The following is a 26,544-nucleotide window of genomic DNA, read 5'->3' as shown; positions in this document are numbered from 1 at the left end:
AGGTTCATATTTCTAAGCTATGTTAAGCAAACTCCAAACCACGCTATAATTTGGTTCATTTTTGGTTGACTTTACAAGTGTCGGTAGATTTATGAATTTAGGGTCCAAATTTGAATTGTAACGTTGCTTCAATCTAAAACCTGAAGCAAATTTTAGAATTGCATGATCAACGTTGCTTCGACTAATAAAGATGATCCTTGAGGAGGGTCGGTGCTGTAATTTATTCGGAAGAATGAAAATACTAGTATGGTTTTGAAGGGTCGCTTGCTATTTGCTAGCAAAAGCAAGAAAAGTAATGTCAATGCCGGCAAGGGATCACCGAATTTGTTCCGTGCTAGACACAAATTCAAACTGACCTAAAGAAAAGCAAAGAATCAAATCTCTACCTTTTTTCCCTTTTACTCATCGGTTTCAGTGAAAATCAAGGATTCTATTATCAAGTATACAAGTTAAAATGGAAAATGGAATCAAGAAAGGAAGCAAACCTCATCACTTTCCAATATTTGCAAAATGTAGGTGCAGATTGAAAGCGCTATGATTTAACTATTTGAAACATAAGCCCTTTAATCACTACTCCAGGGTCCCATCAAACCATTCTAAAGTCAGTTCAAACATAAGCCCTTTAATCACTACTCCAGGGTCCCATCAAACCATTGTAAAGAGAGTTGAAAACAGGAACACAGCGGCCAGCTTCTTCTTAACATTCCTAGATTTTGATTGGACTGGAAGCAAAGAAGTTGATTCAACCAGGTAATATTCCATTTCTGAAGGCTATAAAAAGGACACTGAAATTATTGAGGCAAACCTACAAGTCATATTCTCGTCATCTGTTTCTCCATTAACTCTTAATTTCAATATTATCATAGTTCAACATTATGGCACAATGGCCAGGCCACGACGATAGCCAGCAACTCATCAGGCGTGACCGGAGCATGGTGTCGATTTCTGATGACAATATGATGATGAGGCAAATTCAAGCAACCCATGCTCCTGATGGAAGAGAGGTTGATGTCAAACCTCTTTTCAACCTCGTTGAGGATATCCTCAATCGCGCCACCTTTCAAACTGATATTGATGAGACGGTATACTTGTACTCCTATGTTATGTTTGATGATATCAAATTCCTGAAGCAACATATATGTATAGCCAGCTAGCTTCGCTATCATTTGTGTCTTATTGCTGCAGGATGCCCAAGCTCATTTGGAAATCGAGGACAACGCTCAGCAAGCTGGTTTCCTTGCCATGATTGATGCAATATCATTTACAATTGACAGAATTTCATGCGAGGTTATACTGTTTAATGTCTATATATTTACTATTACAGAACGTATAGGTCGATTTAGTAACAAACGTGAAATTTTTAGATTGCATGCAAGGCCTTGGGTGGATCAGACGCACATGCAACGACTCTTTCTCTGTTCAGCATGCTATCAAACTATTCCTGGGATGCAAAGCTGGTTTTGGCACTGGCAGCATTTGCTCTCTATTATGGAGAATTCTGGCTGCTTGCCCAGATTTACTCATCAAATCAACTAGCCAAATCAATGGCAATCCTGAAACAATTACCTTCCATAATGGAGCATACCAGTGGTCCATTGAAATCGCGATTTGATACTCTTAACAATCTAATCAAGGCTATGATGGGTGTCACGAGGTGTATTGTTGAGTTCAAGGACATGCCATCCAATTACATTACGCAGGATGCTCCAGAATTTTCCTCAGCCATGGCTCATATCCCAATCGCCGTGTATTGGACCATCAGGAGCGTTGTTGCTTGTGCTACTCAAATTACTACTCTCACAGGCATGGGCCATGAGTATGTTCCTTTTCCTTTTCCATCGTATCATAAATTTTATTATAGAGCAAGCTACCGAATGATCACGTTATTTGTTGACATATACGTAGGTTTGTAATATCAACCTCTGAGGCATGGGAACTATCCACCTTGGCTCATAAACTCAAAAACATACATGAATCTCTGAAGAAGCTGATGGCTACATGCTACCGCCACATAGGTGATTAATTAGCCATTTGCCCAGTTTTTTTTTTTTTTTTGAATGAAAATATGCATTTCACAATAACGGCATTGCCTAAAAGGTACATTATTTAAATTTTGTATGTTTAATGATGATGTTAAAATGCAGAGGAAAAGAAGAGTAATGAAGCCTATCAGATGCTAGTCAAGCTCTTTGACTCAATCCACATTGATAACATGAAAGTTCTGAAGGCCTTGATTTATGCCAAGGATGATTTGCAACCCCTTGTTGATGGTTCAACTAAGAGAAGGGTATGCTTCTCCAACAAGCCACCAAGCCAATACTAATATTTTCCAAGTTTTAGCCAAGCTCTACTGACAAAAAACTTTTGATTTCTATTATGGCACGAACAGGTTAATATTGAGGTGCTGCGGAGGAAAAATGTGTTGCTGCTCATTTCCGACCTAGACATTTCCCAAGAGGAGCTTTCAATTCTGGAACAGATTTATAATGAGTCAAGGCTTCATTTAACAAGGCAAGAGAGCCACTATGAGGTTGTATGGATTCCAATTGTGGACCATTTTATCCACTGGGATGACCCAACGCAGAAAAAATTTGAGACCCTACAGTCCTCAATGCCATGGTACACAGTTTACCATCCCACTTTGATTGACAGAGCTGTGATCAGGTATGTCAAGGATGTGTGGCACTTCAAGAACAAGCCAATCCTGGTAGTTCTTGACCCTCAAGGAAGAGTAGTCTCCCCCAATGCACTCCACATGATGTGGATTTGGGGAAGCAATGCCTTCCCTTTCACCAGCTTGAGAGAGGAAGCTCTTTGGAAAGAAGAGACGTGGAGGCTTGAGCTTCTGGTTGATGGCATTGACCCTCTGGTTCTTGACTGGGTAATTAAAACTTGCACAGATTCTAATACACACATTTCTGGTTTTCACTGTCTATAAATTCATGCTAATTTGAAATGGTAATTTTCTGTTTTGGTCAGATCAAAGAAGGAAAATACATTTTCTTGTACGGAGGTGATGATGTCGAATGGGTGAGGAAATTCACAACCGCAGCTCGCTCAGTTGCAAATACTGCACGCATTCCCTTAGAGATGGTCTATGTGGGGAAGAGCACCAAAAGGGAACAAGTGCGGCGAATCATGGCAACCCTTGCAGTTGAAAAGCTTGGTCACTTCTGGCAAGACTTGACAATGGTCTGGTTCTTTTGGACTCGTTTAGAGAGCATGTTATTATCCAAGATTCAACTAGGCCGAGCTGATGACCACCACGATCCGATGGTGCCACAAATCAAGAAACTGCTCAGCTATGACAGAGATGGGGGATGGGCTCTGCTGAGCAAAGGGTCTCAGGTTTTAGTGAATGGACATGGCACCACAGTCTTGCCCACATTACTGGAGTATGATATTTGGAAAGAGCAGGTGCCCATTAAAGGCTTTGATGATTCATTCATTGACCATCACCAGAAGATTCATGGAGTTGCACATCCTTGTTGCCGTTTTGAGTTCTCTGCTCATTCCGGTAGGATTCCAGCGAGCATGACTTGTCCTGAATGCCACCGCTATATGGAGAAATTCACAACTTTTTGCTGCTGCCATGATGATCACGTTCCAGGCTCACTGTTTTGAGTCTGCATCAATTTCTTTTTAGTACATGTTACTCTTGCCATAATGCTTGAGTATTCCATCTTTCTTATGATATGTAATAAGATTCGATGTGTGAGAATTTGTGATGCCAATGGCCACAGTGTGTGAGCTAATTGCAAATTGATGTCAATAAAAAAATTATGAATGAAATGTGTAAAGTATTCTATAATTCATCAATAATGATACCTTTATTTCTGCTCTTTTTCTTTTTTAATTAATATTTTCAACGTTCAAAATTTTGAACTCATTTACTTTGTAGTTGAAAGCAGAGATCGCTCAAAAAGTAAAAACTCAATTATTTAGTTATGTTGTGAATCAAAATTGGGCAGTATCCAAATTTTCATGCAAGCAATATAAATGATATGAAGCTAAAGGGAGCACAATGATAATAGACGAGAGAAATTAAGTATGGCAAAAAAGCGTGGGTTGGCTCAAGCTCGGACCCACTTAGGGATGGCAAAAATCTCCACGGGGACGGGTATCTTTGGGGATTTTTCCCATTCGGGGAAGGTATGGGGATAATTTCATACCCAATTTCTTATTTGGGGAGGGGATGGGGAAATTTTTTTACCCAATTTCTTATTCGGGGAGGGGACGGGTATGAGGTGGAATCCCCATCCCCTACCCATTTCCCCATTTTAATTTTTAATTTTATTTTAATTTTTTAAAATTACTAGTAAATAAATTATAAAATTTAAATTATAAAATTATAAATATTGGTAAAAATAAAAAATATCAAAATATTTATATTATTAAACTTTTAGGCCTAATTAACTAATTAAAGTCCTAAATTTTTATTTAGGACATTAAAAAGACCGAGTAGATTCTAATAGCCAAACATTTTTTTAATTTTAATATTCTTTAAATATTTTAAACTTAAATCTATTTTTTATTTATTTTTAGATGTTATAATTGCCCACAGCGAATCACAATTTTAATATCTAATCTTATCTAATCTAATCTAATCTAATATTTACTTTTGATTTGCTCCGATTTAACTATTGTGTTGTAAAGGGAATAGTCCACATTTATAAAGTGCCCACGCCACCATTGAAAAAGTTAATTTTGAATCAAAATTTGATTTTATTTGTAACAATTTTGTATTAGACTATTAATTTGTTCATGATAGTTTATAAAAGAAGTTTGTATTCCTTGCATGTTGCGTTACTTACTAATTTAATGTATGTGACTTTTGTAATAGATATTAATGTAAGAAATATTTCAAACTTTACTTTTATTTGAATTTTTTATTTTAATATGATTAACTCAAAATTGAAAAAAAAATATATTAGTTATTCGGAGATCGGGGACCCTCGGGGATCCCCTGTTATTATTCGGGGAGGGGATGAAGATTCTCTCAAGTAATTCTGACAGGGACGGGGAGGGGACGGGGACATACACAAAATATCGGGGATGGGTACGGGGAGATCGGTCCCCTCCCCTCCCCATTGCCATCCCTAGACCCACTTGGACCATTCTCACGGTTTTAGCCCAAACTTTCCCCATGAGATTCTGGATAAGGGCTTAGGAAAAAAAGCTTAGGTCAGGTTTAAGTTCTTTTTTTTTTTTAAATAAATTTATAAATTAAAATAATAAATTTAATTTTGAAAAATAATGAAAAAATAAAAAAGTAAGATTAAATTCCTAATATATATATATATATATAATGAATTAAAAATATTAAAATTATAATAATAATTTTTTTTAAGTGTTAATTAATTAAGAGAGTGTTTGAATTAGAAAATACAGTACTAAAAAATTAAATCTTTAAACTTTTATTTACTTTATTTATTATTTTATTTTTAAAAAAATATATTTTTTAATTCATTATTAATTATAGCAACTTGATTATTATTAACTCATTTTAAATTTATAATAATTTTAAAAATTTTAAAAAAATAAGTAAAAATCTAAGCCCGACCCAGGCTTGCAGTGAAGCCAGCCCAAACCCAACCCTTGCATTTCTTATCTAATGGGCTTGGGTCTGGGTTTGAAAAAGCTCAACGTAAACCCTTAATTTACAAACCCTAAGCCAAATAGGGAGGCCAACCATCCATGCACTCTATATCACGTTATTTGTTGATGGAAATAAAGATTACAAAGATATTGCCACCTGATTATTCTAAGCCTGCAAAGTTGAAATGTCGACGGGTGGCAAGAGTTTGATTTTTGTTACAACAGGAAGTGTGCAACGGATCCTTCGAATTAATAGGTGTAAAACACACCACAATAATCTCAAGGAGTGGAGAGCTATATTCACAACAGCTCACTTAAATATCCACTACATCAAGATAATTGTACATAACCTTTGATTGGGGAAAAAACTTGATGGATAAAAACTACCAAAAAAATGTAATTTGATGAATTAAAAAGTGGTGTTGGACATGCTTAAAAATTTCTTCGTTAAAAAATCTTTGCTAATAGAATTGAGTAGCATCAAAACCTAGTCAAGGAAAAGAGTACAGTGCACATATATCTAGATTGTTTGTAGAAGTTCTTCTTGAGAAAGATTATGCTCCCCTTGATCATTTCTTCCCTGATCAACGCTTTTGATGGGTGCTCGGTGCCCCCTTATGATAACATGTATTAATTTGATAGTCTCTTCTACTCACTTATCAATACTGTATATATCTTCTCACATATTGATGTAAGGAAGCTTTCATTAATAGTCCTGTAAAATGATAGGTCCCGATCAAATACAGAAAAGCAATGCCTGATATTTGTTCAGTTTATGGTATGAACAACCAGTATTTGTTTAACTAATTTTTCTTCCCCTTTATTCGTCTTGGTTGCTACTTATTTATACAGAAAAACATAAAGGATACTACTAACTTGTAGCCCAAAATCTTGGCTCCAGCCACATCAAATCCTTATTAACAACTAGATAAAAACAAAACAGAAAAATAAACTAACTTTTCCGCAACAACTTGGACGTAGACTTTTACTCCAATATCAATTCCTCCCGTGCTCTTGTTCCAACTAACTCGCATGAAAGAGTTACGTGGGAGAATGATTGCATGGTTTGCATGGGCATGGTTTGCATGGTCAAACAAAGTCCACAAGCTTGCTGCTAGGCTTTGAAACTCTAGCTGACCTCCTTGGTTGTCTAACAATGCCCCCGCCAGGAAGAGAACCCTTGTCCTCAAGGGTCATAGATGGAAACTGCTGCTGGATCACGGTTAAATCTTCACACGTAGCCTCCTCTGTCGGCAATTTGTTCCAACGTACTAGACTCTGTTCAATGAATTTCCCGCCACGTTTTAACCATCGTGTGTCTAAAATTTCAGCAGGTTCAAGCATTAGCACACCCTCATCATCAATTGGAGGAATGTCGCTGCTATTCTCGGATAAGTCTCCCATGGCTTTTTTGAGCAAGGACACATGGAACACGGGATGTACACGGGCACCGGCAGGCAACTGTAGTTTGTAGGCGACGGTCCCGATTTTTTCCAAAACACGATAGGGCCCAAAAAACTTGCTTGCTAACTTTTGATGCGCCCGCTTAAACACAGAGGTTTGTCGATACGGGTGAAGTTTTAAAAACACCAAATCATCTTTGTGAAACTGCACATCTCTACGGTGTTTATCTGCTGTTTGTTTCATGCGATTGGTGGCAATCGCCAAATTACGCTTGAGCTGGGCTAGTAACTCATCTCTGGTCAACAGTGCTTTATCAACCTCGTTGACCGGTGAGGTGCCCACATGATATTGCGGAACTGTGGGAGGGTCCCGGCCATACAGTGCCTTGAAAGGTGTCATGCCCGTGGATATGTGATATGTCGTGTTATACCAATATTCAGCCCAAGGTAGATATTCATGCCACTTACGCGGCCACTGATGAACAAAACTCCGTAGGTACTGCTCGAGACATCGGTTCATTACCTCGGTCTGGCCGTCGGATTGTGGGTGATAAGCCGAACTCATGCTGAGTTTTGTACCTGACATTTTGAAAAACTCCTGCCAAAATTTGCTGATGAAGATTGGATCTCGATCACTCACAATAGATTTTGGCATGCCATGCAACTTGAATATGCCTTCTATGAACCGTTCGGCCACTATCTTTGCTGAGAAGGGGTGAGACAAAGACATGAAGTGTGCTGACTTGCTGAGTCTATCGACGACAACGAAGATGGTGTTCTTGCCTTGTGACATCGGTAACCCTTCAATAAAATCCAACGTAATGTCATCCCAAACTTGGCACGGTATGGGCAGTGGCTGAAGTAGCCCGGCTGGTCTGAGAGTGGTGGCTTTTGTGCGTTGGCAAGTCTCACAATTATTAACGTATTGCTGTACCGTACGAAACATGGCCGGCCAATAGAACTGTTGTGCCAACCTCTTATAAGTACGCAAGACTCCAGAATGGCCTCCGATTCTAGTGTTGTGGGCTTCAAACATCAATTTGTCACGTATCTGGTGAGGGACCACAACCCGCCCATTATAGAAAACTAATCCATTCTTTGTTGTGTACGGTCCCGTTGGTTGAGTTTCAGCAAGTGTAGTAACTTGTTGAATGTAATCGTCACCTGTTGCAGCTGTCTTAATTTCTTCCCAAACAGTTACCTGCGGCACAAATAAGTAATTCATCATTGGGCTGTCCGGTCGTCGCGAGAGGGCGTCAGCGGCAGTGTTGTCCCGCCCCGGCCGATATAGGATTTCATATTCATAGCCCATGAGCTTTGCCAACCACTTTTGTTGCTCAGGGGTTGCCGCTTTTTGTTCCAATAGATACTTAAGACTCTGCTGGTCAGTTTGGATTATAAATTTCTGCCCCAAAATATACGGTCTCCACATTCGTATTGCTTCAAGTATGGCCAGCATTTCCTTGGCGTAAATAGACCAAGATTTTTTTGAGACCCCTAATGCACGGCTCATAAATGCAATTGGCCTGCCCTGTTGTTGCAGAACAGCCCCAATTCCGTCTCCTGATGCATCTGCTTCGATAATAAAAGTGTCTTGGAAGTTTGGCATAGCCAATGTGGGGGTGCTGGACATTGCTTGTTTGAGTCTCCGAAAGGCTTCTTCTGCCTCATCACTCCAGCCAAATTGATTTTTTTTTAGTAAGTTGGTTAAGGGCCGAGCAATGACGCCATATCCTTGCACAAACTTTCGGTAATATCCGGTTAATCCGAGAAATCCTCGCAGCTCTGTTATGGTTTGTGGCGCGGGCCAAGAGAGCATGGCAGCAATTTTTTTGTTGTCTACTTTGACACCGTGACACGTGACAATATGCCCTAAGTACTCGAGTTCCTGCTGTCCGAATGTGCATTTGCTGGATTTGAGAAAAAACTTATGTTGCTTGAGAATCTCCATTGCCTGTTTCACATGATCAAGATGACTGTCCCAAGTCGGACTGTAAATCAGTATGTCATCAAAAAAAACCAAAATAAACTTCCTGAGATGTGGCCGAAAAATGGAGTTCATGATCGCCTGAAAGGTTGACGGCGCATTGCATAATCCGAATGGCATGACTAGATATTCGTAGTGGCCATTGTGGGTACGGAATGCGGTCTTGTGAATATCCGATGGATTGACTCGAACTTGGTGGTAACCGGCACGGAGGTCGAGCTTCGTAAAATAGGCGGCTCCGTAGAGCTCGTCGATCATATCGTCGACTGTTGGAATTGGAAACCGGTCCTTGATGGTGGCGTCGTTGAGGGCGCGGTAATCTGTGCAAAACCTTCAGCTTCCATCTTTTTTTTTGACAAGTAATACCGGCGACGAGAAAGGACTGGTGCTGGGCCTTATTAATCCAGAATTAAGCATCTCCTGCACCTGTTTTTCTATTTCTTCTTTTTGGAAGTGTGCATAACGATAGGGCCTGACGTTGATAGGCTCTGTTCCCTCTTTAAGTGTGATACAATGGTCAATTTCGCGCTTAGGAGGAAGTTGAGTTGGTTCCTGAAATAGCTCCCTGTAATTTCGTAAAAGCCCCTGCATTGCCGCTGGTGCCGTGACCTCTTCCAATTGTAATTGGAAGCAAATTGCAAATGCCTCGTGTCCCTGTTTAATCTCCTTATTAATCTCCGCTATTGTCGCCGTTTGTAGAGATTGAGGATTGAGCCCTTGTAGATGTCGTGGCCTATTGTTCCAATTGAAATTCATAGTGAGAGATTTCCAGTTGCATTCTACTGTTCCCAATTCTTCGAGCCACTGTATTCCCAATACCAAATCTAATCCTGATATGGGCAGTGCGTAGACCGTTAGAAAAAATGGAATATCCTGGATTAGAATTTGTATATTCTCAAACTTCCCTTGACACGCCAATTTTTCACCATTTGCAACTTTGACAGGAAACGCAGCCGTTGGTATAATAGGGAGTTTCAGCAAGTTTGCTAGGCGGGTGCTAATAAAATTATGTGTTGATCCACTGTCAATCAACACAATAATTTCATATGGCCCGATTTTCGCCTTAACGCGCATCGTTTGTGGTGCCGTCCAGCCGGTTAAGGCATAGAAGGTGATCTTGGGATCATAGGATGCTTCCTCAATTGGCGCCGCTTCGAGAGTTTCCTCATATTCTTCCTCGGCTTCTAAGATTAGAAGTTGAGCTTTAGTACACCGATGACCTGCCGTGAATTTCTCATTGCAGTTGAAGCACAAACCCTGTGCTCGGCGACGTTGCATCTCCTCCCAAGTAAGCTTCTTGAATGGTGTTGCCGGTGAGTTCTTATTGACAATTGGTGATGTTGTTGCTGTCCGATTGGAAAATGTTGGCCGGATTAATTTTCGCTGCCGCGCGATCTGTTCATCTTTCATCCGTGCTAGGCTGATGGCCTCCTTAAGAGTTTTTGGTCGAAACAAGCGAATCTCCTCCGAAATCTCGGGTTTGAGTCCTCCCATGAAGGTGCCTACTAACGCCCGCTGAGTCCATCCGTGAACCTTGTTGCCCAGCCTCTCAAACTCCTTTTGATAATCTCGCAATGTTCCAGTTTGTTGCACACGAGATAAGGCCTCGTCAAAATCTTCACATTCCGTCGGTCCGAAACGCGCCCACATCTCCTCGACAAATGTGTTCCATGTTACTGTTTGTCCATCTTCTTGGTAGGCGCGGCGCAACCATTGCCACCACTGGTTGGCTTCTCCTTCAAGGTGGTAAGATGCTAGCACAACTCGCTGGTCCTCACTAGTTTCTTGATAATCAAAAAATTGTGTGACACGGTTGACCCACTCCGTAGGGTCATCTCCTGAATATTTAGGAAAATCAAGTTTGGCAACTCGTGGAGGAATCGGTTGTCGTTCCCCTGCACTCTCTCCTTGACTCGTTCGTAACGTGCCTGTTTGATCGTGCCGGCTTGGGGTTCTTTGGGATTGGCTAAATGTCTCAGCTAGTTTGCTGATCATGGCCTCCAGGTGGTGAAATTTGTCATTCATTCCCTGACCTAATCGTTGTATCTCATTCTGCATTCCGCCAAGTTCGTTTTCGACACGTTCAATTCTCTCTTTGTTGGTAGACATTGCAAAACTCCTGGCTCTGATACCAATGATAGGTCCCGATCAAATACAGAAAAGCAATGCCTGATATTTGTTCAGTTTATGGTATGAACAACCAGTATTTGTTTAACTAATTTTTCTTCCCCTTTATTCGTCTTGGTTGCTACTTATTTATACAGAAAAACATAAAGGATACTACTAACTTGTAGCCCAAAATCTTGGCTCCAGCCACATCAAATCCTTATTAACAACTAGATAAAAACAAAACAGAAAAATAAACTAACTTTTCCGCAACAACTTGGACGTAGACTTTTACTCCAATATCAATTCCTCCCGTGCTCTTGTTCCAACTAACTCGCATGAAAGAGTTACGTGGGAGAATGATTGCATGGTTTGCATGGGCATGGTTTGCATGGTCAAACAAAGTCCACAAGCTTGCTGCTAGGCTTTGAAACTCTAGCTGACCTCCTTGGTTGTCTAACATAAAACTATAAGCAAAATACATCCCATTTTTAAGTGGGTCTTATAGGGTTTATAAAATAACCTGCAAATGCATCATCAACAAGATTTGAAATTTGGTTAGTTAACAAAATAAAATAATCTCAATAACAAACTATATTTCAATAGCAACTTGTGAGCACAAAAATTATAAATGACTACATTCTTTACGATTCCACAATTTCATGTATAAGTAAAGACATTCTATCATTTTTGGTCTATATCTCATTAAGAGATCTTTCAAGGTTTTTGGTTGATGTGCTAATAATTTATATATTAATTTAATGTTTCCCTAACTTAATTTCATGTCAACTTATATTTTATTATGTTAATTTTTATCTTAACTTTTATATTTTATTATTTTTTATATAATCTAGGATTAAAGAGTAATTACATCAGAATATTTTGGAAGAAATCTGCTTGAGTAATTAGAAAGGGATAAAAATAAAGAAATTCAATTGAAACAAATCAAGCAAGATTTACCGTCATGTATGCAATCACGTGGGGGGCAGCATTGAAGATTTAGTTGACAAATATGACATGCATTGAACTTGGGCTTTTGAATTTGCAATATAATGGCCTAAGAATTTAAAGGTGGTTTGGCTTACTTTTGTGAGTTTCTTTTTTCTTTTTAATCCTTTTGGGTTAAGGATTTAAAGGCCACTGATTGAGCATTATAAAAAGAAGAAAACATGGAAAAAGCCGAATTAGCCGCACGAATATAATTAAGGAGAAGCAGCCGCAAGACATCAAGAGAGAAGTCGGATTAATTCTTGAGTTTTTCTTTCCTTTTTCTCTATTGTTGTTCTTCACCGTTCCCTACATTGTTTGTGGATTTTTTTTATATTCTCATGAATTAATTTATTTTGATACGATATAGCCTAACTATGAAAATTTAATTCTGTAAATCTATTTTATTTTTAGTTTATTATATCATGATTGAGTGTTCATTATTGTGCTTAGTGCTTTTAAATATTTGGCTAATATTTGAATGATTTAAGGATACATAACGAGACTGAGAGGAGATTTATGTACTTTTATCTTTGTGTAATGGATGCCATAAATTGAAAAAAAGATAGACATGTATCAACGTGATTCATGCAGTTTTATCTAAGAATTTCCATAGAGCTTAATGAATTTTTATATATTTAAATTCACATATAGATATAGTGGGTTAATATGTGAAGATATTTTTTATATTGTTCGAGAAAAGATATTGAATAGATTAGGAAAATTCACCATCAATATGGGTAATAATCTTTAATAGCATAGATGGAGGATTAAATTAGATTGGTTATAGTGAAATCATATGTCCTAATGTAGAAATCTCTTGGTGATTTCTATTACTGCTTGCATCTTTATTTAGTTTTTAGGTACTTTATTTTATTTTAATTTTTAATATAAATTCACTTATTTGGTTATTATAATAAATTAGGGTTAGAATAATTTCGGTAGCTAATAGGATATACAATCTCTATGGGACGATCCTCTACTCTTCATTATATTACTCGTGTCAATTAGTACACTTGCTAATTTACGCAACAAGTTTTTGGTGCCGTTGCTGGGAATTGTTTGGATTAGTATCAATACCAACTAGCTTTAGTTTAATTTGAATTTTATTTTTATTATTTTTATTTTTTATTTTCATTTTCTTGTTTAATTTTATGAGCTGTTCAATAAGTTTTGATATATTGTCTTTTGATCTAGAGATTGAATGTACCTGTAGAAGGCTCAACAGGGAAAGAAGAGAAGATTTGTAGGAACAAAAACTAATTATGGTTGACAAAGCCGTACAAGAAAATAGGGATGCAAAACCTTTATGAGATTATGTTGTGCCTACAGTTAATGGTACCTGCTCAAGCATTGCATGCCATGCAGTTCAAGCCAATAATTTTGAGATTAAACCAGCTATAATCCTATGATTCAGACATCAGTACAATTTGCTGGGATGTCGAATGTTGATCCAAATGCTCATGTTGCAAATTTCCTGAAAATTTGTGACACATTTAAGCAAAATGGTGTCTCAGATAATGCTATTAGGCTAAAACTATGATCCAAAAGCTCATATTGCAAATTTTGTGAAATTTTGTGACAAATTTAAGCAAAATGGTGTCTCAGACAATGCTATCAAGCTAAGGCTTTTTCCATTCTCACTAAAACAAAGCAAAAGAATGGTTGAACTCACTCCCTGCTGGTACAAGCACAACATGGGATGGCTTAGTGCAGAAATTTTTAAGCAAAATTCTCTCCCTTAGCAAAAATAGCCAAGTTAAGGAATGTCATCACAACGTTTGCTTAGTTCGAGATGGAGTCACTATATGAAGCATGGGAGAGATACAAAGACCTACTAAGAAAATGCCCACATTACGTTTATCAGTTTGGTTTCAGGTACAAACATTTTACAATGGTTTGGGATCTACTCCAAGAACAATGATTGATGCTGCAACAAGAGGAACTTTAATGGGAAAAACACTAGAAGTAGCTTATGAATTATTGGAGGAGATGGCCTCTAATAATTACCAGTGGTCTTCAGAGTGGTCAATACCAACTACCAAGGAGAATTGTAGGAGCCCATAATGTTGATGTTAACATAGCTTTATTTGCCAAGATAACTGCTTTATCTAATAAGCTAGAACATTTGAATATTAGTCCTATTTAAACACAAGTGTGTGAATTATGTGGAGGTAATCACACCAGTGTCAACTACCAAGTTGGAAGTCCTTTTGCGCCATCATTTACTGAACAAGCTCATTATGTGTCAAAGTTCCAAAGGCAATAAAACAACTTGTATTCCAATATCTATAAGCCTGCCTAGAGAAACCACCTGAATTTTTCATGGAACAACAATAAAAATACATTGAAGCCACCTCTAGGATTCCAATTGCAAGAAAAGAAGTCAAATTTAGAAGATGCTCTTACCTAGCTTACAAAAAATGTCTCAATTCATGACCAAAACTGAGACAACTTTTCAAAATCAAGCTGTATTAATCCAAAACCTCAAGATTCAAGTGGATCAGATTGCAAATTTGTTATCTAGCAAATTATAAGGCTCTTTATTGAGTAATAATGAGACAAACCCGAAGGAACAAATAAATACAATATGCTTCGGAGTGGTAAATAACTTAAAGTACTGCAAAAAAAAGTAAAGGAAGCTGAAGAAGATAACATGAAGCAAAGTAAGGACACCATTAGAACACTCGAGACAAGAAGTTAAGAAATTCCACAATCAACAATCAGCACTAATCAAGGCCTACGTCCCTCCAATCCTTTTTCTTCAGCGTCTTCGGAAAAATAAATTAGATAAGCAATTCTCTAAATTTCTTGATGTTTTTAAAAAGTTGCATATTAACATTCCTTTTGCAGATGCATTAGAACAAATGTCGAGCTGTACTAAATTCATAAAAGAAATTTTATCTAACAAGAGAAAACTAGAAGAGCATGAAATAATATTATTAACTAAAGAGTCCCCTAAAATTTTACATAATAAATTGCCACCGAAGTTGAAAGATACAATAAGTTTTTCTATTCCATGCACTATTAGAAATTCTTATTTCGATAAAGCATTATATGATTTAGGTATAAGTATTAATTTGATGCCTCTTTATATTTTCAGGAAATCAGGACTTGGTGAGCCAAAGGCAACAACTGTTTCTCTTCAATTGGCATATAGGTCTATAAAGTATCCAAGAGGCATGATTAAGGACATACTTCTTAAGGTCGACAAGTTTATATTTCCTGCACATTTTATTGTTTTGGATATGATTGAAGATTGGGAGATACCAATCATTTTAGGCCGACCATTCTTGGACATGGGAATAACTCTTATTGATGTCTAAGAAGGAAAACTACTCCTTAGGATGCACGATGAGCAAGTCACTTTTAATGTATTCAAAGCAATGGGCATTTAGGAGTACACACATTATTTGGAAGCTTCACAACCTTACTTACTTTCAAAAAATCCAGAATTAGAGGAGCTTGGTGGAAGTCCTTCTCGGCCAAAACCTTCAATAGAAGAACCTCTAAAACATAAGCTTAAGCCTTTACCCTCTTATTTAAGATATGCTTATTTAAATGATAATTCTAAGCTACCAGTTAGTATTTCTTTTGCCTTGAAAGATCTTGAAGAGCAAAAGCTAATTTGAGTTCTGAGAGACCACAAAACTGCTCTAGAATGGACTATTGCCGACATCAAAGGAAGAAGTCCTTTAATTTACATGCACAAAATTCTAATGGAGGAGAATTATAAGCCTATAGTACAGCCACAAAGGTGTCTAAATTTGGACATACAAGAAATGTTTAGGGCAGAGGTGCTTAAATTATTAAATGCTTGGATAATTTATCCAATCTCTGATAGTTCATGGGTGACTCCAGTGCAAGTGGTACCAAAGAAGAGATGAATGACGATTGTGAAGAGTGACACTAGTGAACTTCTCCTAACAAGGATAGTCACAGGTTGGCAGGTATGCATAATTACAGAAAACTTAATGCTGCTACTAGAAAAGACCACTTTCCACTGCTTTTTATTAATTAGATGTTGGAAAGGGTTGTTGGCCATGCTTACTATTTCCTTTTTAGATGGATATTTAGGCTATAATCAAATTCCTATAGCACCAAAAGATCAAGAGAAAACCACATTCACATGTCCTTATGGAACATTTACTTATAGAAGAATGTCATTCGGTTTATGCAATGCACCAGCCACCTTTCAACGTTGTATGATGGTTATATTTTTTATATGGTGGAGAGGTTCATTAAGGTGTTTATGAATGATTTTTTGGTTTTTGGATCTTAATTTGATCATTGTTTAAACAATTTAGATATAGTTTTGAGGCAATATGAGGAGACTAACTTGGTTCTAAATTAGGAAAAATGTCACTTTACGGTGCAAGAAGGCATTGTTCTAGGTTATTATATTTCAACTGAAGGAATTGAAGTGGATGGAGCAAAGATCAAAGTCATTGAGAAGTTAACACCTCGACTTCCGTGAAAGCTATAAGAAGTTTTTTAGGACATGCTGGGTTTTATCAATGTTTTATTAAAGATATTTCAAAGATAACGAAGCCCTTATGCAACCTTTTACTCAAGGATGTGCCTTTTAATTTTACTAATGAGTGTTTGCAGGGTTTTTAAACTTTGAAAGAAAAATTATTATGGCACTTGATTCAGATCTACCTTTCGAGCTTAAGTGTGATGTGAGTGATTATGTTGTTAGAGCAGTTTTGGGGCAACATAATAAAAACATGTTGCATGTCATTTACTATGCAACTCGAACTCTGACAGACGTTGAATTATGCTACTACTGAGAAAGAGTTTATTGCCGTTGTGTTTGCACTTGAAAAAATTTCACTCATATTTGCTTTTCTCAAGGGTGATAGTTTACACTGATCATTCCACTCTTAGTATGTACTCACAAAGGCAAATGCAAAACTAAAACTGATTCATTAGGTGCTTTTATTATAAGAATTTAATTTAGAGAATTGTGACAGGATGGGATTTGAAAATCTGGTGGCGGATCATTTATCTCTGTTAGACCAAGGAGAGCGAAGGGATAATGTAGTGGTTTCAATTATTGAAGAATTTCCTGATGAAAAGTTACTAGCTCTTCAAACTTTTGGTGTACCATGGTATGTAGATTTTGTAAACTATTTGGTGAGCACCATTATTCCTTCTAATTTATCATATCAATAGAAGAAGAAATTCCTCTTAGATGTCAAATTTTATTTTCGGGAAGATCTTTTCTTGTTTAAGTACTATTTAGACCAAATCATTCGACGATGTGTTCTAAAAGAATATATGAGAAGCATTCTACAACACTGTCATTCCCGTGAACTTGGTGGACACTTTGGTACGACCAAAACTATAGCAAAGGTGATCTAATCAAGTTTCTATTAGCCCACCTTATTTAAAGATGCTTACGCTTTTCATGCTGCTTGTGACCGGTGTCAAAGAATTGGTAACATTTCAAGGAAAAATGAAATGTCGTTAAATAATATCTTGAAGTAGAATTATTTGATGCTTGGGGAATTGACTTCATAGGTCTATTTCCATATTCCTTCAAGAATAAATATATTATTGTAACTGTTGATTATGTTTCCAAGTAGGTCGAAGCTTGCTTTGCCTTCTAATGATGCAAGGTGGTTGTGAATTTTTTGAAGAAAAATATTTTCACACTGTTTGGCAGTTCAAGAGCCATTATAAGTGATGTGGGAAACATTTTTGCAATTGACAATTTAAAGCCCTCTTTAGCAAATATGGAGTCACACATATAGTTGTCGCCCTTACTATCCACAACCCAATGGCCAAGTTGAAGTCTCTAATAAGGAATTAAAGAGAATTTTGGAGAAAACAATTAATAAATCATGGAAGGATTGGTCGAAAAAACTAGACGATGCACTCTGAGCTTATCAAATAGCTTTTAAAACACCTATTGGTATATCTCTTTATCATCTAGCATTTAAGAGGCATGCCATCTACCTGTTGAATTTAACATAGGGTATTGGGCTATGAAGATTTTAAACTTTGACATGCAAACAGCAGGAGAAAAAAGATTGATGTTTCTTAAAGAAATGGATGAATTTCACAATTTAGCTTATGAGAATACTCGAATCAATAAAACCCACACTAATAATTGGCATGACAAATATTTCATCAGACGTGAATTCCAGGTTGGTCAAAAGGTTTTATTATATAATTTTTGACTTCGATTCTTCCCAGGTAAGTCGCGATCACATTGGTCTGGCCCTTATACAATAACACAAGTCTTTTGTTTAGTAAGGTAGAAGTTTCTCATGATACAAAGGGCGCATTTAAGGTTAATGGTCATCAATTGAAGCCCTATCTGGATGATGCATTTGATAAGTACAAGATAGCTACTGAGCTGTCTAGTCCTAAATGATGACCAGAGGTAGTCAAGTTAATGATTAGAAATTAAGCGCCTCTTGGGAGGCAACCCAAGCTTTCAAAACTTTATTATTATTATTTTTATTTTGTATTTCCATTTTCCCTTATTTCTTTTGTTAGTCTTTTCTTTCACTTACTTTATTTTATTTTATCTAAGTCTTTGCACAAGTATGGGGTCGACGAACATCAACTTTTCACATGCCTTTCAACAATTCAACTACAAGTTCACATCTTCAAGTGCAAAACCATGGGAGTTTCTCTTTTCCTTTCCTATCTATTTACATTGAGGACAATGTTGATTTTATGTTTGGGGATGGGAATATTTGCTTTCATTTAAATAAAAAAAAAATGTGTTGTTTGGATGTTGTTTTGATACCAATGATGAGTAAATAGTTGAAAATGAATATGATTCTTAGAAAAGGATGAATACTGTCTCATTTTATACCTGATTCTTGTATTAATTTCGTCTTAGTTGTTATTCTTTAAATATCTTGAGCACTTATATCGATTCTTTCAAAATTTTGACTTGAGATTTGAGATTGATATTGTATGAGTTGAGAATTTTAGATTGATTAAATGATTGTTTACCTTGATTCTACATTACTTAAGTTACCCGGCACCATATTCAGAAATAACTATTTATAACCCTTAAGAGTGAAGCTATCATTGAGTAATTTGAGCCTACTGTGAGAAGAAGACTATCTTAAGTGGTAGAATGAAAGCTCATGACTGTGGAGATATATATATATAAAGAAAATTTCAAAATGAGTTTTGATTGAATCGATTCACACATAATACAATAATCTAATGTGAGATGGGGCTAACTATTGAACTAAAGTTAGAATTTTTCCAATATTTATAATTTTCTTTGAGCTATATACTTTATGCAATCTTTGAGACATTTTTTATGACGTTTGTGGATACCATTGCTGAAAACCCTCACGAGACTATAACTCGTCTACTAGGGCCGCCTACAAGTTTAAACGTTTGTTGCATATGCTAAATGCAATTGCGATCATCTGCGAAAGTGGTTTAGTTATCATTTTCTTTTCATATTTTCTATTTTAGTTTTTGCCCGAGCACTAGCAAAATGTTAAGTTTGGAGGTATTTGATGTGCTAAAAATTTATATATTAATTTAATGTTTCCTTAACTTAATTTCATGTCAAATTATATTCTATTATGTTAATTTTTATCTTAATTTTTATATTTTGTTCTTTTAGGTATAATATGGGATTAAAGAGAAATTAAATCAGAATATTTAGGAAGAAATCTACTTAAAGGAATTAGAAAGGGAAAAAAAATAAAGAAATTCAATTGAAAGAAATCAAGCAAGATTTACCATCATGCATGCAATCACATGGGGGGAAGAATTGAAGATTTAGTTGACAAATATGACATGAACATGAACCTGGGCTTTTGAATTTGCAATATAATGGCCTAAGAATTGAAAGGCGGCTTGACTTACTTTTATGAGTTTGTTTTCCTTTTAGATTAAGGATTTAAAGACCACTGATTGAGCATTATAAAAAGAAGAAAACAAGGCAAAAACTAAAGTGGCCGCACAAAGAGAATCAAGAAGTAGTCGCAAGATATCTAGAGAGAAGCTGGATTAATTCCATGATTGAGTGTTCATTATTGTGTTTAATGCTTTTAAATATCTTGTCAATACTTAAATGATTTGAGGATACATAATGAGATGTGGATATAAGAATTTCCATGGAACTTAATGAATTTCTACATATTTAAATTCACATGTGGTTATAGTGGATTAATATGTGAAGGCATTTTTTATATTACTCTTGAGAGGGTATTGAATAGATTAGTAATAATCTTTAATAACCCAGATGGAGAATTAAATTGGATTGGTTATGATGAAATCTGATGTCCTAGTGTCTAAATCTCTTGGTGATTTCTATTATTATTTGTATCTTTATTTAATATCAAAGATCAAACGCCCTTTTAAATTATTACCCAGAGTCAATAGAAACCTCAGTATTTTCATACTCTTGTGCCTTATTAAGGCCTTATACCTCATAAGAGATGTTATTCCATCAGTGTCTTCAGTCTTTTTTCAAATATCATTTGCTCTTTTAGAATCTCATTGGTAATAAGACCCTGATAAATAGCCTTCCACTTTCAAGGAACCTTTAAACCAAGTAGTCTATGACATTTCAAGCATGCCATAAATGATTCCTCAACTGCTCACAATTTGTCCCTAAATAAGGGTTATTTTTAACCAGTACCCAATTGTTTCAACATATTTTACCGTGCACCCACTTGTTCTGACAACTATCACTGCATACCCAAAACGTTAAAATTCGCACCCACTTGTTTTGACAACTATCACTGCATACCCAAAACGTTAAAATTCTATGTTAGTTTAATGATCAAAAGGGTAAAATAGGAAATGCAAGTATGTAAGAACTAAAATAATAAAAATTATATTCTTTTCCTTCTCCATTTTCTTTTCTTTTTTAATTTTCTTCTCCATTTCAAACGTTAAACAAAAATAATGCAAGGGTAATTTGTTGTTGCCAAATGCCAATGACCGCAACAAGGGTTCTTTGCCTTTGTTCTCCTTTGCCATCTTTAGTTTCGCAAGTTACAGCATGCTCAGGGCAAGCGCAAGCTATTTGGCAGCGAAAATAGGCTGTGAACATGAGTCGTCTGATGGTAGTAGCGGCAAGACAGTGGCGATGCTGCTACTGGTGTCACGATGGTGGGTATGGCGGTTGGCGGCTGCAAAAATCATAACCCTTCACAGTGTTGCGACTATAGAGATGGTGGTTGGTGGCCGTAATAAAAAATCATAAAACCTAAAAATTTAGGGTTTGCATCCTATTTGTTTTATGGTTATTTATTTGGTATAATAAATGTATTGAAGTATAAGAGCTACTGTAAATTTTGCTTTCTCCTTACTTGAAAATAAGATTTATATGGAGATATTGAATTAAATAAAATTATAGGTAAATTGTTTAGTTTAATTATAGGGAAATTATCATTTTACTACCAAAGTTTTACTGACATATTATGTCAATACCAAGGTTTGCCGAAAAATGTATTTTACTACCAAAGTTTTGCGTCGTTATCAATTCACTACCATTCCGTTAAGAAAAAGTTAATGTTTAACGAAAATTGAGATAAAATTCTATTTTACCCCCAAGCGTTTGGTAGTAAAATGATAATTCCTCTAAAAATTCGGTAGTAAAATGATAATTTATATATCAAATTAACAGACAATTTTACTCTTACAGTTGAAAATGTCTTTGATGCCCTTATGATATCAGCAAATTTTTAACATTGTTAACGGAATGGTAGTGAATTGATAACGACGCAAAACTTTGGTAGTAAAATACACTTTTCGGCAAATCTTGGTACTGACATGATATGTCAGTAAAACTTTGATAGTAAAATGATAATATCCCTTAATTATATTATACTCTTAGATTTGTACTTTTTATTGTAAATTTTACAAATTATAATCGGTATCTTAGAATCTGGAAACCAAATCAATTCAATTTAGGGGCATTTTAGTCTTTTCAATTTATAACAATAAGGCCGTTATATTTAACGACAAAAAGCAACAGAGTGGGTGTGCAGTGATAGTTGTCAAAACAAGTGGGTGGACAGTAAAATATGTTGAAACATTTGGGTACTGGTTAAAAATAATCCTGTAAAGAATAATGACATGGCTAGGTATATTAGCAACCGACTTGATTACATTTACTACATTTGCAAATGCATTTGTAATATGCTGTATATGAATTACCCTCCACACTTTACACTTAGAGAGGCGTGAGGATATAAATGAGACATACTTGATACTTTTTTAGAAAGGTCACACCTCGTTGCAAGAGTATTCATCTCTATCCTAATTGTGAAGAATCAGTTTCTGTTTTAGGGGGTTAAATGCAAAGAGTTAAGACTTATGTGACTTTTGTGTAGATTGACTTAAGTTTGAGGGTCGATGTGCAACTTCGATGCTGACGTGTTTAATAGTCTGTTATGTTTGTTGAGCAGCTTCTGGGAATCCTCAGTGTTTGCTTTATAAACAGAGCTGGTTCGTGGCATCTGTTACCAATTACATTTCTCTTTCGTTTTTCATTCAATTTGAATGGTTCTGAATTCTTTGTAAAGCTTGTGATTTCTTCTACAAGGCTTGACAGATTTGTAATCACTTTGAGTAATAAAAGAGTACTAAATTTCCCTTTGAATTGTGGTGTCTTATGCTGGTGTTCAAGATCTGGTTTATGATCTTGCAAGTGATTTCTCGGTTCTTTACTTCATTCTTGGAGTTTCGTTTTGGCTTCTGTTGTGTTCAAACTCAACAGGTGGTATCAGAGCGATAGGGGGATCGCAATAATGTCACTTCCAAAGCCCGAAATTGAGAAATTCACCATTGGTGGTGATTTCTCACTTTGGAAGATGAAAATGAGAGCACTCATTGTTCATCAAGGACTGGAGTCAGCTTTAGAAGAAGAAGATCCAAAAACTATTGGAAGTTCGAGATCTGATGAAAAGATGAAGCAAAGCCATAATAGAGCCCACAATACTCTGATATTGAGTCTAAGTGATTCGATCTTGAGAGAAATCTCAGAGGAGAAAACAGCTCTGGGTATCTAAAACAAAGTAGAGGCTCTGTGCATGAAGAAGTCACTTGCTCACAGACTATTCTTAAAGAAAAGTCTGTATACATTTTCTATGAAAGAATGTGTGTCAATATATGAGCATATTGATGTGTTTAACAAGATCATTCTTGATCTCGAAGGAGTGGAAAGCATCAAGATAGGTGATGAAGATAAGGCATTCTTCTTGCTGAGTTCACTGCCAAAATCCTATGAGGGTTTTGTAGATACCATGCTATATGGGAGGACAACCCTCACACTAGAAGATGTGAAGGCCTCTTTGTGTTAAAAAGAAATACAAAGGCACTCTGAAGATCTGGATCAAAACCCTGGTGAAGGGTTAATGGCAAAAGCTGAGAAGAAGAAAGATAAGAAGAAAAAGAAGAGCAAGAATCAGTTTAAGAAAGAAGATGAGTCTGAGAAAGAAAAGATGAAAAGAATAAAATGTTTTTACTGTAAGAAAACAGGCCATTACATCAGAGACTGTGCTGAGAAGAAGAGAGACAACAAAGAAAAATCAGGAGATGCTGCTGTAGCATCTGATGAATCATCTGATGGAGGTTATCAAAGTGCAGATTTACTGGTGGCATCGAATGGAAAGATTGAAGGTTAGTGGGTTCTAGACTCTGGTTGTTCTTTCTATATGAGTCCTGATAAAACCCTTTTTCATGAGTATGAAACTATAGATGGAGGTAGAGTCTTAATGGGAAACTACAATGCCTGTAAAATTGTGGGTATAGGTTCTGTCAAAATCAGAATGTATGATGGAATGACAAGAACCTTAGAGCATGTTAGGCATGTACCAGGATTGAAGAAGAATTTGATATCCTTAGGCATGTTAGATAGCTCATGCTATATCTTTAAGTCTGATCATGAGGGCTTAAAGGTAATGAAAAACTCCAGTATAGTAATGAAGGGAGTCAAGAATAATGGACTGTATATGTTGGAAGGGTCATTAGTACCTATGTTGTCTGCTTTGCATGTTATTTCTGATGTAGATAAAGCCAAGATGTGGCATCTAAGGCTTGGGCACATGAGTGCCAAAGGCTTACAAGAACTAAGTAAAAGGGGGCTGTTATGTGGAGATAAGGTTGAAGAGCTGAAGTTTTGTGAAAATTGTATCTTTGGGAAGGCCCACATAATGAAGTTTGAAAGGGAATTACATAAATCCAAAGTTGTATTGGATTATACACACTCTGATCTATGGGGGCCTGCTCAAGTGCCATCCTTAAATGGTGGTAGATACTTTGTAACATTCATAGATGATTTCTCAAGGAAAGTCTGGTTATACGTTCTCAAGACTAAAGATCAAGCTTTTGAGAAATTCAAGATATGGAGAGCTATAGTTGAAAATCAGTTTAAGATGAAGCTAAAAGCACTAAGGACTGATAATGTGCTTGAATTTTGTAATAAAGAGTTTGATAAGTACTGTCAGAAGCATGGAATCACCAGACACAAGACTGTCAGGTTCACCCCTCAGCAAAATGGATTAGCTAAGAGGATGAACAGAACTCTCATTGATAAGACTAGATGCCTGCTCATAAACTCCAAGCTACCAAGAAACTTCTGGGTTGAAGCTGTAACTACAGCCTGTTACTTGGTTAATAGGAGTCCCTCTGCAGCTCTCAAGTTCAAGACTCCTGAAGAAGTCTGGACTGGTGTATCTGCATATTACAAACATCTAAGAATTTTTGGATGTATAACCTATGTGCATGTTAAGCAAGGAAAACTGGATTCAAGGGCTCTGAAGGGGGTGTTTGTGGGATATCCTGAGGGGGTTAAAGGGTATAAGGTATGGTGTGGTGCCACTCATAAATGTATCATCAGTAGAGATGTTACATTTCATGATGAATTTATGCTGGAGGACAAGGACTCTATTGTCTTTGACTTCAGCCCTTATACTGATGAATCAATGAAGGAAGCTGCAATAGGGAAGGATTCCAGAATTGAGGTGGAGTCATCCAGTAGCAGTGACAGAGGGGATCAAGATATGAGTGCTACATAAGATCTTCAAGAAAGGTCTGAAGTGAATGATTTAAGAACTTCAGTGGCTGAGCTGCAAGATTATCAACTAGCAAGGGATAGAGCAAGAAAGGAGACAAAACCACCTTCCAGATATGTATATGCTGGGATGATAGCTTATGCCCTTAACAATGCAGAGGAAATAGCTATTGAAGAACCAGCAAGCTACAAAGAAGCTGTGAGAGGTAGTGACAATAGTAACTGGATCAAAGTTATGGAAGAAGAAATGGATTCCTTAATCAAGAACAAGACTTAGACTCTTGTTCAAAATCTAGGCAACAGAAGGTTGGTAAGTTGTAAATGGATTTTCAAAAGAAAAAAAGGAATTCCAGGAGCTGAAGCTTCAAGATTCAAGGTTAGATTAGTTGCTAGAGGTTTCACACAAAAAGAAGGTGTGGATTTCACTAAGGTTTTTTCACCTGTGGTTAAACATAGTTCCATAAGGATGCTACTGTCAATGGTAGCTCTGACTGATATGGAGCTTGATCAGATGGATGTGAAGACAACTTTTCTACATGGGAAGCTTGAGGAAGAAATTCTGATGACACAACCGGAGGGTTTTGAAATCAAAGGAAAAGAATATCATGTTTGTCATTTAAACAAGTCTCTCTATGGACTAAAGCAGTCTCCAAGACAATGGTACAGGAGATTTGATGAGTTCATGATCTCCAATGGCTATCTCAGAAGCAAATATGATAGCTGTGTTTACTCTGGAAGCTCAAGTTCAGGTGGAGCTGTTTACCTTCTGCTGTATGTTAATGATATGCTACTTGCTAGCAAGGATAGAAGTGAGATCAAGAAGCTCAAAGACCTGTTGAATGCAGAATTTGAAATGAAGGATCTGGGATGTGCTAAGAGGATTCTTGGGATGGACGTTATAAGGGATAGAGCAGCTGGAACTCTATTTGTCAGTCAAGAGAGGTACATTCTAAAGGTTCTTGACAGATTTGATATGCTGGATGCAAAGTCTGTTCAGACACCACTAGGATCTCAGTTCAAACTTTCAAAAGTGCAAGCTCCTGTCAGAAATCAAGATAAGTCTATGATGAGTGAAGTTCCATATGCTCAGGCAATTGGGAGCCTCATGTACACAATGGTATGTACTAGGGCTGATATTGCTTATGTTGTTAGTCTTGTTAGCAGATTCATGAGTGATCCTGGAAAGGAGCACTGGGATGCTGTGAAATGGATTATGAGATACCTTAGAGGTACTCCTGATCATGGTTTGATGTATGGAAGGTCAAAACAAGATGAGAATAGTATAGTGGGATATGTAGACTCAGATTTTGCAGGTGATTTGGATGGGAGGAAATCAATCTCAGGCTGCTTGTTCATGGTGAATGGCTGTCTGATCAGTTGGAAAGCAACTCTTCAATCTGTGGTTACTTTGTCTTCTACAGAGGCTGAGTTTGTTGCTGCAACAG

The 26,544-nt window shown here is 36.7% G+C and overlaps 2 protein-coding genes across 3 annotated transcripts; one reads left to right on the top strand and one right to left on the bottom strand.

Moving 5' to 3' along the window:
* Positions 1 to 577: 577 nt before the first annotated feature.
* LOC18040802 (protein SIEVE ELEMENT OCCLUSION B) lies at positions 578 to 3,812 on the top strand. 2 transcript variants are annotated; one of them, XM_024185084.1, is made up of 8 exons: positions 578 to 750; positions 867 to 1,082; positions 1,186 to 1,287; positions 1,365 to 1,816; positions 1,906 to 2,015; positions 2,145 to 2,287; positions 2,390 to 2,881; positions 2,980 to 3,812. In XM_024185084.1, exons 2-8 carry the CDS (start codon positions 876 to 878, stop codon positions 3,622 to 3,624), a joined length of 2,151 nt encoding a protein of 716 aa, XP_024040852.1. In that variant the 5' UTR covers positions 578 to 750; positions 867 to 875; the 3' UTR covers positions 3,625 to 3,812. The 2 variants fall into 2 exon arrangements, with proteins under 2 accessions (XP_024040852.1, XP_006432374.1); XM_006432311.2 differs by lacking the exon at positions 578 to 750 and having other exon boundaries at positions 759 to 1,082.
* A 5,509-nt stretch (positions 3,813 to 9,321) lies between these two features.
* On the bottom strand, positions 9,322 to 11,097 carry LOC112098021. Its single transcript, XM_024183623.1, has one exon. The coding sequence runs from the start codon at positions 11,095 to 11,097 to the stop codon at positions 9,322 to 9,324; it is 1,776 nt and encodes a 591-aa protein (XP_024039391.1).
* Positions 11,098 to 26,544: the final 15,447 nt, after the last annotated feature.

This window comes from Citrus clementina, unplaced genomic scaffold, assembly GCF_000493195.1.
Source record: "Citrus clementina cultivar Clemenules unplaced genomic scaffold, Citrus_clementina_v1.0 scaffold_5, whole genome shotgun sequence".
NCBI classification, from domain to species: Eukaryota; Viridiplantae; Streptophyta; class Magnoliopsida; order Sapindales; family Rutaceae; genus Citrus; species Citrus x clementina.
Note: the sequence above shows the minus strand (reverse complement) of the source record. Positions and strands in the feature narration are given on the sequence as shown.

Coding starts and splice junctions, on each gene's coding strand:
- LOC18040802 (XM_024185084.1), top strand. CDS start 876: ATGGCACAATGGCCAGGCCACGACGATAGCCAGCAACTCATCAGGCGT. Junction 1,817..1,905: donor CTCACAGGCATGGGCCATGA/GTATGTTCCTTT, acceptor ACATATACGTAG/GTTTGTAATATCAACCTCTG. Junction 2,882..2,979: donor ACCCTCTGGTTCTTGACTGG/GTAATTAAAACT, acceptor TGTTTTGGTCAG/ATCAAAGAAGGAAAATACAT.
- LOC112098021 (XM_024183623.1), bottom strand. CDS start 11,097: ATGTCTACCAACAAAGAGAGAATTGAACGTGTCGAAAACGAACTTGGC.